Source organism: Lissotriton vulgaris, chromosome 3_1 (assembly GCF_964263255.1).
Source record: "Lissotriton vulgaris chromosome 3_1, aLisVul1.2, whole genome shotgun sequence".
Taxonomy (NCBI): Eukaryota; Metazoa; Chordata; class Amphibia; order Caudata; family Salamandridae; genus Lissotriton; species Lissotriton vulgaris.
In genome coordinates this window covers 698,278,744-698,293,562 of record NC_141689.1, presented here as the reverse complement: position 1 = coordinate 698,293,562, position 14,819 = coordinate 698,278,744, and the positions used below count along the sequence as shown (strand labels likewise).

The 14,819-nt window shown below is 45.5% G+C and overlaps 1 protein-coding gene across 1 annotated transcript in view; it reads right to left on the bottom strand.

Moving 5' to 3' along the window:
• Positions 1-14,819, bottom strand: part of FER (FER tyrosine kinase) — a 1,097,899-nt gene that overhangs the window by 316,096 nt on the left and 766,984 nt on the right. Inside the window, exon 15 of the mRNA XM_086961004.1 lies at positions 12,302-12,396. Coding sequence (XP_086817130.1) covers positions 12,302-12,396 — 95 coding nt within the window. The remainder of the gene's footprint in view (positions 1-12,301; positions 12,397-14,819) is intronic.

Sequence of the window (14,819 nt, the reverse complement as noted above, 5' to 3'; positions counted from 1 at the left end):
TAAATGTAGTCTCTTCTTTCAACCATATAGATCTCCATAACAATAATGGTCTTAACCCAATTAGACCTGTCAGGTAATTGATACCCACTTCGCTGTGTATTAAATCAGAAGATGCAGAAGTGGGTAAACAGAGCAACTTTTTAAGAGACTTATTTTCCTCTGTTTGCAGGTCATCATGATAGTAATGGCCCCACACCCCCGCCCCGTAAAGTGCGATTGAGGTACATCTAGATTGATAAATGTGCACCATATCTTTAATTCGACGGTCCCCAATTAAAGCAGCAAAGCTAAAAACCCTGTGCACACTTTTTACCAATTTGGACCTAAAATTCATCGTTTCCTGCGACCATTTACCGTTACTGGAAAAAGTTATCCCAAACTAACAGAACTTATCTACTGTTTGTATTTTCTGTCCTTCTACAAAAAAGGATTTGGTTTTCCTGGGCCTCGAGCTACAAGTCATAGAATAAGTTTTGGTCTTATTGATCTGCAGTTTTCTACCCTTAATAAAATCAACAAACTTATCTATTAGCCTCTGTAATCCTATAGGTGTTCTCGATAAAAGTACGGCATCATCTGCATAAAGCAGAACCGGCACATCTTGACCCTCCACCTGAGGTGCTTCCGACTTTACAAGTTTAAGTGCTGCGTCGACTGCGTTGATAAAGAGTGTAAAGAGCAATGGAGCAAGAACGCAGCCTTATGGAGTCTAGTTTCTTTCACTGTCTATCCTGAGCAGTATTAGGAAAGACATTCATGTTTAGTTCTGAGTAGGAATCTTGGACCACTATGCTCGCTGGTGCAGGTTGACTTAACAGAAATTGTGAGTCATATTTGACATGTCTATGACCTCTATCAATATGTCCATGAACTGCTGAGCCTGGGAAGGGGTACTCCGACAGAGCGAGGACTGGTGCTAGAAGAGCCTCCTTAAATAAGAGAAGGGTTCTGCAGCTGAAGATGAGAAACCTTCCCTTCGCAGAAGGAAAGGTCACCTCCAAATCTGCTGCTTTTCATACTCGGGCTCGAAAAAAATCTAATAATTCTTACTAGACCCGCAGGTTTAGTGTTTTCGAAGATCTACTCGACCTAACTGTAGTGCACTTGACTTCTGAGAGCAAATGTGACAAGTTAACAAGATTTAAAGGCATTTTTATAGCTCAAACTTTGTGCCCAATAAAGATGCATTTTAAAGCTTGCTATTGTGTCACATTTGCTCTGCTTTCAGAGACAGAGGTCAAAAGTCAGTCTTCCTTCCTACTCGCCAGAAAGGGAGAGTAGGACCTAAAATTAGCTTGCTCTAAATAAATCTGCCTCGCAAATGAGAGCGTACGAGTGGATTTTTCAAGCCCTGATACTACTGTAGTGTAGAAGAAATATCCGCTGAAGGCGGGCAAGGAGGGTACAGGATGATCCCTTCTGGTGAAGTATAGGGCACTTTGTAACTCAAGATACAGCCCAGATCAGTATAACAGGAGGAAAGGAGGCAAACAGCCTCCAAGTCATTACAGGATAGGCAGCCATAAGAAACTGTAAATTCACCAGAGTCAAACATTTTTTTCCATCTGGGTGAGTCTTTGAACCCTAGGAAAGTATTCCACCAAGGGTTAATCATTAAAACATATCTATAATATCTATGTAGAAATTTTGGTAATGTCAACCAACTTCATTCTTAGGACCATGGTTGAAACCAAAGGCAAGGTCTGAGTTGGCACCCTAGTATAGCTGGTCCGGATGGACGACTGCGCTTTGGCAGGCTTTAACTTCTACTAAGGTGTGATGTTAGAAGCTGTTGGGGTTGGTGCTGTGAGTATTGCCAAGACAGCAGTATCAAGATTTTCCTTGGGAAGATGTGATGTTAGAAGCTGTTGGGGTTGGTGCTGTGAGTATTGCCAAGACAGCAGTATCAAGATTTTCCTTGGGAAGACGCCTATGGGGGTACCTGAGCCACTCTGTACAAGTTCAGCATTGCTCGTTGAAGGTTTTGACCTTGGCACAGTCTCCAGACAGAGCCAGGAAATGTTTGAGCATCCTTTTAAGCACATACTTGGATGACGGAAGAAGTCCAGCTTGGGAAATGGAATCAAGACTCTAAACAATCCCAAGAGCAGGATCATTTCTTTGAGGAAGAAGATGATTTCCCCTTTCTAAGTCACTTTTTGTTGTGAAAATATTTTTGGTGATCATTCCCTATGGGGCAACTTACCTGAAGGAGCTGCGGAACACTACCTTTGAATGTCTGTGGCAAAATTATTTTGGCCACCCCTCATGGCTTTTAGGTGCATCGAAGTACAGGAGTCTGAGGCTGTGTCGTCATGTTGAAGTTCAAACCCCACATACTGATGTCATGCATCTTACCAAGGCATTTTCATCCAGCATTTTCAAAGGGGTTGAAACCTTAATGTCAGAAGAGAAATTTGGCATTATAAAGTGTCAAAAAGTCAAGGAATTTCATAGGAGAAATACTGAAAGAGCTCTGGGCAACAGAAAAGGTGACGAACAAGAGGAACTGAGGTCAACATGCAAGTTGCTGCTTAAAACACTCCAATGTTATCGTATCTGAAGCACATTGCGGAGCTGGAGACCGATTGCTGGGGAATACGCATTCCAGACCAGTTTGGCACCTAAAGGAATATTCCAAGGGAAAGGAATATGGCAGATGATGCATTCATCAAAACCAAGACTTATGTTGAGATATCCCATTGGGTCTCATCAGAAGTATTGTTGGAGGACAATTTGAGTTCTTTTTAAGTTAGCTTGAAAGGAAGCCCAAAAAAGAATTGGTTGAGCTGTGCTACAGTAGTAGTGTAGCGGATGACTGTCAGAGCAGTTGCACCAATTACATATGATCACTGAAATAATCTCCTAGCACTTGAGGCATAATAAACTTGAAATGTGACCAAGGACTGAGCCTTTGATAAGGTCAGCTGTGATGTACCTTGCCAATGAGGTGGTCAAGCCTTGGTCTGTGGAAAGGATAGAGAGGATGTGTCCCTTCTCACACGAAAATGATAACTGATGGCACTGATAGAGCCTAAATTAAACAAGACCTGTGTGTCAAATGGGGAGTGAGTAACATGATAACTAGGAGGAACAAAAATTGCTGGTATCATACTCTTTGGCCTGCTGGCCATTGACCTTTCTGCACTTGTCGACCTGCGTGGGACAGCTCGTGGACAGCTCTTGCATTATTAGTTGGGCTACACAGCAACTGCTACAACCTCACCGTGCTACAAGAACCTCCAACCAGGATGAGTATTGTGCTCCTGGTCACCTCCGGGTGGTTTGGAATCTGTCCCCTATGCTTTCAGGTTCTTCTCATCTGGATTCCATGCCCTCATTCCACCGGCCTGGTCCACAAGACTCTGTAGCTGCTGATCTTCTATGAACATCCAATAAATCTATCAATCATGAATTTGTGAAGCGTGATATTTACCCGTGATGGTCTCAAGGCGTTTCGGGAGGGGAGGGGGTTAGTGTTGTGCAGCTCCATCTTACTCGAAGAGCAAGGTCTTGAGGCTCTTGCTGAAGGCTTATAGGGTGGGTGAGCGTCTGATGCTGATTGGGAGTCCATTCCAGGTCTTTGCCGCGATGTAGTAGGCTGTTGAACCCGTTCTGGTTCTGCGGATGTGGGGGTTTCGGCAAGGTCGGTGGAGCGGAGTCTTCTCTCGGGTGCGTAGAAGGAGACTCTTTCGCTGAGGTATTGGGGTCCGGTGTTATGGAAGAATTTGTATGCATGAGTGAGTAGCTTGAAGGTCTTGAAGGTCACTCTTCTCAAAGGGGAGTCAGTGGAGCTCTCGTAGGTGCTGGGTGATGTAGTCTCGTATGGGGATGCCGAGGACCAGTCTGGCAGCAGCGTTCTGGATGGTGTGGTGTGGAGTCTTAGGAGCATTGACTTTTTGAGTAGAGGGTGTTTCCGTAGTCCAATCTGCTGGTCATGAGTGCGTGAGTGACGGTCTTTCTGGATTTGGGGGAATCAATTTGGAGGTCTTGCGGAGGACTTGGAGGGTGTTGAAGCATGGGGAGGAGACAGCGTTGATATGTCGGGTCATGGTGAGGGAGAAGTCAAGTATGATGCTGAGGTTGCGGGCGTGGTCTGTGGGTATGGGGTGTTTGGCGAGGGCAGACAGCCACCAGGTGTTGTCCCATGCAGAGAGGGTGGGTACGAGGACTTCTGACTTCTCCGAGCAGAGCTTCAGGCAGCTGCTGCTCATCCAGGATGCGACTTCTTTCATTCCTTCCTGAAAGCTGAGTCTGATGGTGTCAGGCTCCTTTGTGCGGGAGAGGACGAGCTGAGTGTCGTCAGCGTAGGATACTATGCTGAGTCCATGCTCTCAGACGATGGCGGTGAGGGGGGCCATGGTGATGTTGAGGAGCGTGGGGCAAAGTGATGATCCTTGGGGTACTCCTCAGCTGATCTCTGTGGGTTTGGAGAGGAAGGACAAGAGTCTGATTCTTTGGGTTCGGCCAGTGAGGAACGAGCGGTTCCAGGAAAGGGAGGCTCCCTGTATGCCGGCTTCCTGGAGTCCTCGGCTGGCATCCACGGGCAGTTCCAACAACGCTCCATCCCTATGCCCCTGGGCTTCCTGGCGTAAGTATCCTGGTGTCTCCTTGGGTGGGGTGGCTCTCCAACCTTCCTTGATCCAACTGGTTAATTCAGGGTCCTTTGGAAAGGGTCCAAGAGCTGTAAAATTCCAACTGCTACTTACCCTGCGTAATCCTATGGGCGTTCGACCTGGTATAACCACTCTAAAACCGGGTGCTTTGGAGTCACTGGCTACTCATCTTGGGTGGTTCAGAGTTTCCCCTGGCGTCCTCCATCCTTGGTGGCTTGTGCTATTTTTTATTTTTTTTTAAAACCTTTATTTTACCTTCACATAGTTACACAGCGATTCGCCTACAACCCCGAGGGACCGGCCGCTAATAAAGAGCAGTGATAGCCATACGTAAAGGAAGTCCACACAGTAGTCACGCTGCTAGTGTAAAAAGGCACATCACGAGATCGAGTTAAAGGTATTTTGCCGATATCACATTGCAAGTTAAGTAAGGTTTTGTTTTTTGTTTTTTATGAAAATAACAAAAAGAACATACGAAAGATTCATATGGCAGTATATGTTGCTATTTATTGTCTGGAGACCCTACCCGAAGTGAGGGAGGACGGCACCCCCACCCCCATTTTCATCCGTATGGTATTTCCTATCCCACCTCTCCCCCCTCAATCTACCCCCCCCTCATCATCCGACTCGGACTGGTCATCTTCTGGCAGAGGGTCACATATGTCACCACGGTACACATTCCATGGGGACCATACCTTATTCCATTTGCCTGGGCACGCACGGCTTAAATATACCGCCCTCTCAGTTATCATTATCTTGTCCATATTCATGCACCACTGCGACTTTGTTGGTAATTCTGCCGCCCCCCAGCGCTGACCAATATCTCTCTTCGCCACAATCATGCCTAATGTCACCCAGAGTTGGCTATGTCTGGATAAGTCCGTTGGTTCCCACACGTTTATGAGACATCGCCTTGGTTCTGGGAGGAGCGAGGTCTCTAGGGTCTGTGATACACTATGCAATATTTGCCGCCAGTAATTTGGTATGCGTGGGCAGTCCCAGAGCGTGTGAAAAAAGGAACCCTCCTCCCCACAGCCACGTAGACAGAAAGGGTGCTGTATTCTGTGGATGCGATGTAAGAGTGTTCTTGTATAATATACTCTGTGTAGGACCTTAAGTTGGAAGAGTCTCAGCCTGGCTGAGATGCCTACCTCTTTTGGCGACGCCAATGCCTCAGTCCATTCGTGTTCATCTAGGGCATCTACTTCCCTTTCCCATCTTTCCTTCAGGGGAACCAGCGGGTCAGGCAAGTTGTTCAGGAGTTTACGATAAGTCAGTGATGTCGCTCTTTCTATCATAAAGTCTGTTAGGAGGCGATCCTCCAGCGGGGAGACTCTGGTAGAGTCGACCCGGAGGGGATGGCTGCAAGCAAAGCATGGCGTATTTGTACGTAACGATATGACTCGTGTGGCCCTAGGTCATACAATTCCCTCAGGCGGGTGAATGAAATGACTTCGCCCGCTCCCACATGTCGCCCACCGTGGATATTCCAATGGAATCCCAGTGAGAGAAGCCTTTGCTGTATCTCAGGTTTCCCAGGGCACGTGTGTCCCATAGCGGGGTGAGTTTGGTAATTTTCCCCTTCCAGCCCAACGCGTCCGTCGCCACATGCCATAGTTCCACAGTGAGTTTGGTAGGTCCTGTTAACCACATGACTGCTGGCCATTTCCCCCCCCTGTGCTGGAAAATGCCATTTTGCTGTTTCCATGACGAGCTCAGCTCGTCATCAGCACACGACACCCGTGGGTGATGACGAGCTGAGCTCGTCATCAGCATCGAAAGGGTTAAGAGTCTCATTTTACGTCGGTCATAGAGTGGGGCGAGCATGTTGTTGGTGCCCAGCTGCGCCCTATCTGTTTGAAAAGCTGGATCAGATTGTGAGGCATGTATCCATTGATTAATGGGCTTAAGCTGCACCGCCCAGTAATATAGATGCAGATTCGGCAATGCAATGCCTCCATCGTACCAGCCTCTGTGTAGTTTGGCCTGAGCTATGCGTGCCGGACGATTGCCCCACAGCAGCCCAGAAACAACTGCGGCTACCTTTTTAAAGTATCCCGGTGCCACCGAAAAGGGCGTGTTATCTAGGATATACAGAAAGCGGGGCAACAACATCATTTTATACAATGCTGCTTTTCCCAGCATGGTCAATGGTAACCCCGCCCAGAATTTGACGTCTTGCTTAAGACGTTCTAATGGTGGCGCCAGATTTAATTTCATATATTCCAGTGGATCCCGCGTGACATGGATCCCTAAATACTTGAAAGAGGAACCAGCTAATCTCAGGGGACAGTCCGGCCCGAGCGTTGGGACCTGGCCTCTCAGTACATATAACTCCGATTTGTTCCAATTAATTGTGTATCCCGAAATTCTGCCATGCTCGTCACACAGATTCAAAAGAGCCGGCATGCCTTGTTCGGGATCTGCTAAGTACACCAGCATGTCATCTGCATAGAGGGACAGCCGGTCTTCCCACCCCTCCTTCCATTGTATCCCTTTAAGCAAGGGTGTTTGTCTTATTAGGTTAGCCAGTGGTTCTAGGGCTAGCGCGAAAAGCAAAGGAGATAGGGGGCAGCCTTGTCGAGTGCCTCTCCCTAGCGAAAATGTACGTGAAATGTGGCCATTCGCCACCACGTGTGCCATCGGTTCCGCGTATAACAGCCTAATCCACGATATAACGTTCCCGGAGTTTCTTCGCCGTTGTGGAACGGAGCTACGTAGAGTGTCGCATTGAGGCCTAATCCAGCAGGGAAGCCAGGGTCTCGAGTGCTGGCTCTGCCGGGTCCGAGTTGAATAACAACGGACTGCTGAATGTGGTTGGGTCCGGTCTCTGGAGCACTCTGACTTTTTTGATTGTTTCGCTACCATCAGCTGCCTGGTGCCCTACAGTAGGTGAGGTGACGAGTGACGCACGGTGCTGTGTGGGGGGTCCCGGGATTCACATCGCCGGTTCCCCTGGGTCGGTGCCTCGCTGCGTACTACTGCTCGCTAACCGTCAGTCCCTCATGGTTTACTCCTGCTCCGCCTAACATTGTCCCGGAGAAGGCGCCTCTACGTGGGGACCACCATGTTGGAAGATGAAAGGCATCTAGCGGAGCAGGCTCGAACTGGCCCGTCTCTGCGAACGGTGCTGGAGGCACTCATGGCACTTAAGGGGACTATTGAAGTCCAGACTTGCAGTTTGTTGTCTGCGACGGATGGACTCACAAGCCTGAGACCGGATCCTGACTCGACACCCGCGACCCGGCAGCCAGCCCGCTTTTCAATAGACGTTTCGGAGACGTATCTTGACCCGGCGCTGGAAGCAGAGTTTGCCCCTATTGTATTGGATCTACCTGATTGTACTGTGCCTGGCCACCCAATGGAACCCCCGATTGTGTATCCCTCGGAACATTTAAATGTCGTCCCCATTTTGGAACTTTCCACTTTTTATCTTTTGCTGTTTTGGACCGTGTCGACTCCCCTCCCCTGTCGGTCCTTCAAGATGGCGGATGGGGTAAAGGTTGGCTTCGAAGGCAGGGAGGGGCAACATTGGTACCAGCCATCTGCATCGGGACCTGCCGTTCTTTTCTCATCTGTGTACTCCTGTTTTGTAGACTTTTGCAGTATTTTGTGGAAAGGGCTTTCTTTAATTGACGACTTCAGTGAATTTGATCGACGGGGCCAGGGTTGAGATTTTTATCTGGGTCTCTCATTGTGACACTATGTTTAACGGGATTGTTTTTATTGACCTAACGGAGTCCGGGGCGGGGCTGCTATGATGGGGGAAGGAGACCGGGAGTCCTTAGAAATATACCCTCCTCCGCTTTCCCTCATCGAGTGGGGTTCTTTGCCTTTTCTTCTCTTTCCCTTTCTTCTATATTTCGGGTTCTGGTTACTGGGCGACAGGCACGCTGCGAGGGGGGTGGCCGTAGTCATCAGCAGGGGTGCAGGGTGGGGTGGTGGGGGATGGGTGTTCGTTATTATTTTTGTTCTATGGCCTCTTTTTTCTTCTCTTCCCTTGTCTTTTCTTCTTTTTCCTTTTCCGGGTTAGTGTAGTGGGTTCCGCTTTCTTACATCCTTGTTTCTACATCTGTACCTTGCCCTTTTTTGAGGTTTTGGTGGTACGGGGCGGACGATAATGATGGCGTAGACGAACAATAATGTGCTAGCTTATCCTGAGGCCGTATGTCTTAACGCCGTTGACTTACATTATAGCGAGATTATTTTGGACACGTTGTTCTTTTGCTCGCCCCCCTTTGTGATTCGAGACACTGTACGATACCTGATCCTTTCTACTTATTATTGTAAAATGAAAACCTCCGATCCTGTTTTCGAATTGAACTGCTTTTGCAACTGATGCGCTTTGTGGTTGGGGTTTCTATGCTCCCCAGGGAGGCGGGTTCGAAGTTGGATAATAATAACGTACTGAAACGCTAGCGCCAGCCCTGGGGGTTGTAGGCCCTTGTCTGTATTTAATTGCAAATGTTAAATAAAGGTTTTCACAAAAAAAAAAAAAAGGTAGTTCCATTCCACCAGGTCAAAAGCCATTTTCGCATCCAGGGCCAGTATAACTGCGCTGTCGTGAATCTGGTCCGCCCTCGCCAGCACCCCATGAACCCTGCGAAGATTTAGTGCCGTGTTCCTATGAGGCATAAATCCTGATTGATCTGGATGGATAAGGTCAGGCAGATGAGCCATCAACCGGTTAGCCAAGAGTTTAGCCAGGATTTTGCTTTCTGCGTTTAATAAGGAGATGGGGCGGTATGAGGAACACTCTTCCTGTGGTTTACCGGGCTTGGGTATTGCTACTATAGTAGCCGTTCTCTGGTCTAGTGGAAGCGCACCCTTCTCTCGGCATTCTTCATACATATCGAGCAAGTACGGACTAAGGTCTTCGGACTGGGACTGGTACCATTCCACTGGAATGCCGTTTGGACCGAGAGCTTTTCCAGGTTTGAGCGCTCGTATGGCCAGCTGTATTTCATCGCTGGTTATGGCCACATCCAGGTCGGCTATTGCTTCCGGTTGTAATACAGGGATTTCCATTCTACTCAGTGCATCCTGGGCCATGACCGCAGTCACCTCCCTTTCTGGAGTATACACCTGTTCGAAATGTGCCGCCAGTGCTTCTACTATCTGTTCAGGGTTGGTTTGCGTCACGCCATTTCTATCTTTCACCTGTTGAATCCCTCTGGAGCTACCCCCCCTTTTGTCGAGCCAGGCCAACATCTTTCCCGCCTTATCGCCTACATCATATATCCGATTCTGTGTATCAGTAATGTGCCCCTGCACCGTGAGACGAGCATGTTCTGTGTATAATCGCTGATGGAGTGCAAGGGTATGTGCTGTGTCATCTGTAGGGTTAACCTCGTGTAAAGCTGTTACTTCACGTAGTTTTAGCTCAAGTGTAAACTGTTCAGCCGCCTGTTCCTTTTTATGGATCGCGATAGAGCTTATAGCTTGCCCCCTTAGTACTGTCTTGTAGGCCTCCCATAGCACCTCGGAGGAGGTCAGTTGCCACATTTTCATCAAAATATTGTGTTGTAGCCTTCTGGAGAGCTTTCCTGATTTTTGGGACTTTGAGATATGATGCTTGAATGGGGTATATGCGGATACGCGATTTTGCCTGGGTGGAAGTGGTTAGAGTTATCGGGGGTGGTCCGAGATGCCTCGAGGGTGTATGTCTGCAGTATCTACGCGCTGTAGCCCTTCTCCTAAAGCCAGAAAGTAATCTATCCGGGAAAGACTGTTATGGACTGTGGAATGGAACGTGTACTGTTTGTCTTGAGGATGGACGTGACGCCAAATATCTACTAACCCCATTGCTACTAGGAATCGCTGAAACCGAGAGGGTCCCCCAGGTGAAGCTGATGCTGGAAACCTATCAAGCTGTAAATATACCGCTGCATTAAAATCCCCACCCAAATTGACATCACTCTCGGGGAGAGACAACAAAAAATCACCAAGGGCTGGAAGCATTATTGAGTGAAGGGATGGCGGGATATATACTGAGACCACTGTTAGAGGGCGACCATCCCATTGCCCCTGCAATGCTGCGAAGAAGCCCTGACTATCAGTTTTTGTGCTTATTGGAATGAAGTGTGAGGATTTTTTAATCAGAATACCCGTTCCCCGGGAGCCCGATGAAAACTCCGAATGCACCATCATCTTGTACCCTTTCATATCTAAGGCCTTAGTGGCCCCTCCTGTCAAGTGTGTCTCCTGCAAGAGCGCCAATTGGGGTTTGTGCCTTTTCAGCTCGTTTAGTACCAGGCCACGTTTCACCTTATCCCCTAGTCCCCTCACGTTCCATGAAAGTATTCTAAGGGAGGAACCACTCGATCGTGACTCAGCATTCCCCGCGTCAACTAAATGTTCATCCGCAATTTTCAATCACGCAGCCACATACAAGCTGTCCAGAAAGGATCAATCGTACCTGTAGGTATACCTTTCTAGTAACACCACACACAATGTAAGCACCAGTTTCTGACCGACTTAGTGAATTTCCAACGAAATAAGAACAACCCAGTCCCGCCCCCCCCCCCCCCTTCCCTCCCTGCCTCCCTGCTTAACGGACCTTCAACTGCCCGCCACCCCAACTGAGCAGAGAGCTTGACCCATCCCACAAACAGAGTACTTGCGCGTTGGGGGAGAGTGTCTCTCTAGTTTGCTGCCGCCATCTGGCTTGTGCTATTTTGATACTTACCTCACATCCTACTATTCTAGTTTATGGTTCTGCCCACCGGTTGGGCCCCAGGTGTTTTTCAATGCTACTCACCTATTTCTGAAGTATTTCTTGTGTGCAGTTGATATCTCCGAGTAGGAGATATACCAAGTTAGTGTATAGTGTGTGCTAATGAATACAACGTTTTTTATAATCACCTGGTGTGGTTCTTTCTTGTGTGAAAAGCTTACTGACGGACTATAGTGGTAAATGCACTTGCTTTAAACCCCTCCTGAATAAGCCTTAGCTGCTCTCCACAGCTACCCCTTGAGAGCTCTGGTTTTCAGGGACCTAAACAATATCACTAAGGGTTGCCAGGACTCAGTGCACAGTGCCTCACCCATAGGCGGACACTATATACTGAGCCAGACTACTACACCCTGGCTACAGATCTAGTCCTGCATCTGCTCTGACAATTTTGGAATCATTGTAATCATTCAATTATTTTCCTTTTGATTGTATGGTTTTGGACATTTTAACTTATTTAATTCTTAACTGCAATGTTGCTTTGGTGTTTTTGCATGTCACCACATGCGATATTCTCTCAAGAAAATCTTAGTATTCTGAGCCAAACTACTAATGGTGAACCCAGGTATTCCTCATAGAAACCGGCATACCTAATTGCTGTTAGATTCTATTGAATCAATGAGAAATTGGCGAGTCACATCAAGACTGCAGCCTCTTGCAAAAACAAATAAATATATCAAAACAGAAATACATTATTTGATAAACACACCGATACACCTTTTCCTTCATTTTCAGTAATTAATTTCAGTTACTGAACTAGTGGTAAAAGTATCCTGTCAGATTGGTCTAATAAACAAGTTTGTTTATGACTGAGTAAGATGTGAAAAAGAGTCATAAGTAGAGTTTGTGCATAGGTAAGTAAGATGCAATATAAATAAAACATTCATAGTGCATTCCACAGTAACACACAGCAAGATAATATGAATGGATAATTGTTGAAAAGAAACCTCACCTGGAACTAGTTCCATTACAATATAAATAGGTTGCCTTTGTGTGCAAACTCCTATTAACTTTACAATATTTGTATGGTCGTACTGTTTGAGTATTCTGAAAAGAGTAGAAAAGGTATATTAAAAATGAGTATTTAAGAAAATTTGCTACTTTCTACTTTAATAGTGAAGTTTGTAGACAGGATTAAATGTAAAGTAAAACACTTACTTACTTGCAAATTTAGTTCACTTCATACAGCACATTAGTTCACATTCTATACTTGTAATTTCTCTCAGTAGATGAAAATGATCAAAGACAAACTGGACAAAAGACAACTGGCTGTAATTAGTCCTCTGATTAACAAGTAAATTCCTTTCGCAAAGACCAGTTCAACTATGCCAAACAAATATTTCGAATTTTGTATGTCAAAAGGCCTGTGGTCATATGGAAATATGTAATCAAGAAGTGCCAAAGCACCAAACCTCTGCAAACGTTCTCTTATACCTCTGGAACGCTCCCAGTGGGAATTCTTGCTAGTCAAAGCAATACTCAAATCATACAATTCTTTTACTTCTCATTCCAAAGGTCCTCAAAGAGTGAACTAAGTAATGCCATATCTGGGTTATTGTGATAATCTGCACATAAATGCTTTATTATTTGAAATTCTCAAAGCCTTTCCTGGTAAACTGCCAATCTGGAAATACAACAAATGTGAGAATAGTAGTTGTGGTTTCAGTACTACTTAGTGCATTATATGCATTAGGAAATACATCTTGATATGGTTCACATTTCACAGGTGCATCACTCCCTACCAACAAAATGATTTAACTTACTTAGTGCTCTGTACATGGCCTACCGAGTCAACTACAATTCCAACCCACCTTTCACTACAGAGAAGTAAAAAATATATATGCCAAGAAGGCAATAGTTATCCATTTATAATATGCTCATTTACTGAGACCCCTACTCCAGGCTGGGAGAAGATCTATTTTAGTTCAGGCTTCAGTAGTGTGTGATAACACTGCAATTGAGCATTGCAGAACTGAGAGCCACCTATCATTCTGTAAGATGATAAAAACTTGGCTGTACAGGCAACAAGCTCTGTTCAGGTATGACGTATATTCTGAAACATGACAGAGGCAGCAAAGTGGGATGTGTACAATTTAGAAACAGCCTGACATATTGTCAAGGTGAAAAAAGGAAAATGTTACTTACTCAGTAAGCATCTGTTTGTGGCATGTAATGCTGTGTATTCACATGCTTATCATAATACTGCCATGTAGCACTGGGCTTTGAAGTGTGCAAGTTGTTTCTCTTCTAAGAAAGTCTTTTGAGTCTCGAGGTAGAATGACTTCTCCTCTTGCTGGTAATGCTCATGGTCATCGACTCCAGTGTTACATTGTTTTCCCACAAGGCAGTTGAGGATTGAATGTGAAGCACAGCTTTACATAGTGAGATGCCCATGCTAAATAAATGTGTGATAACTTATAAAATTAACTGTAAACACACAGAGGAGTTTGTGGAGGAGGGAAGAAGAACGCTGCATGTGAATCTACAGCACTACATGCCATGAACCTATGCTTACTGCATAAATAACACTTTCAGTTCGAGGCATGTGTGGCTGTAGATACATATGCTTAGCATAGACTGAAAAGCAGTCCTCCTTGCGTGGTGGTTACAGTTGTTTAAAATAGTTTGCATAGAACTGCTTGTCCAACATTTTGCTTGTTGCCGGGCCAGCACATCCACACAGTAATGTTTGGTAAATGTATGTGGTGTAGATCATGTAAATGCCTTACATATTTCAGCTATAGGAATATTTCCAAGGAAGGCTACTGAAGCTCCTTTTTTTACAAGTGGAGTAAACTTTCAGAGGGATTGGTAAGGTTTTTTTAGCATATCATGTTGCATGCATCTGAAAATCCAACATGCAATGCCTGATTCAGAAATAGAGAGGAGAGGGGGTGAGCCAACCCAATAAACCTTTGCGAGTTTGGGCAAATATTAACAGAATATGGTTTGTTGCGCCAGCAAGGGAATTTATTTATCAAGATGATTTTCAGATAAAGATTTGTGTTGTTAATACTTACAGAATCTAATCGATTAAATCAATACCTGTTACAGTTTAAATCCGATTGTAATTTTCTGACAATCAATATAACAAAAAGACTGGTCAAATTATATAGTCAAAGTAGAGAAGAAAAACAACACAGAATAATCTTTTTTGGGAAAAACATTTCTTATTTATATTGTTATTTGATTCATAGGGTACAGATCAACAATTCACGTTGATTGCAATGCATTACAAATGAAGATTTCATAATTCTTCCTGTATTTCATCTGAAAAAAAGTCCAATCCTGGATGAAACAAAAGGTGACATTTATCTTTCTTAAATAAAAAAAATCACCTATACAAATATTCACAAACAAAGAAATGGACTAGATAGTCGATGTTTCGGTCTTCAATCGTGTTAATCCATAAGAACTTCTTCAGGACAACACAGTGTGCATTTAGCAGTGACACTTTGCTGTGCGGCCCA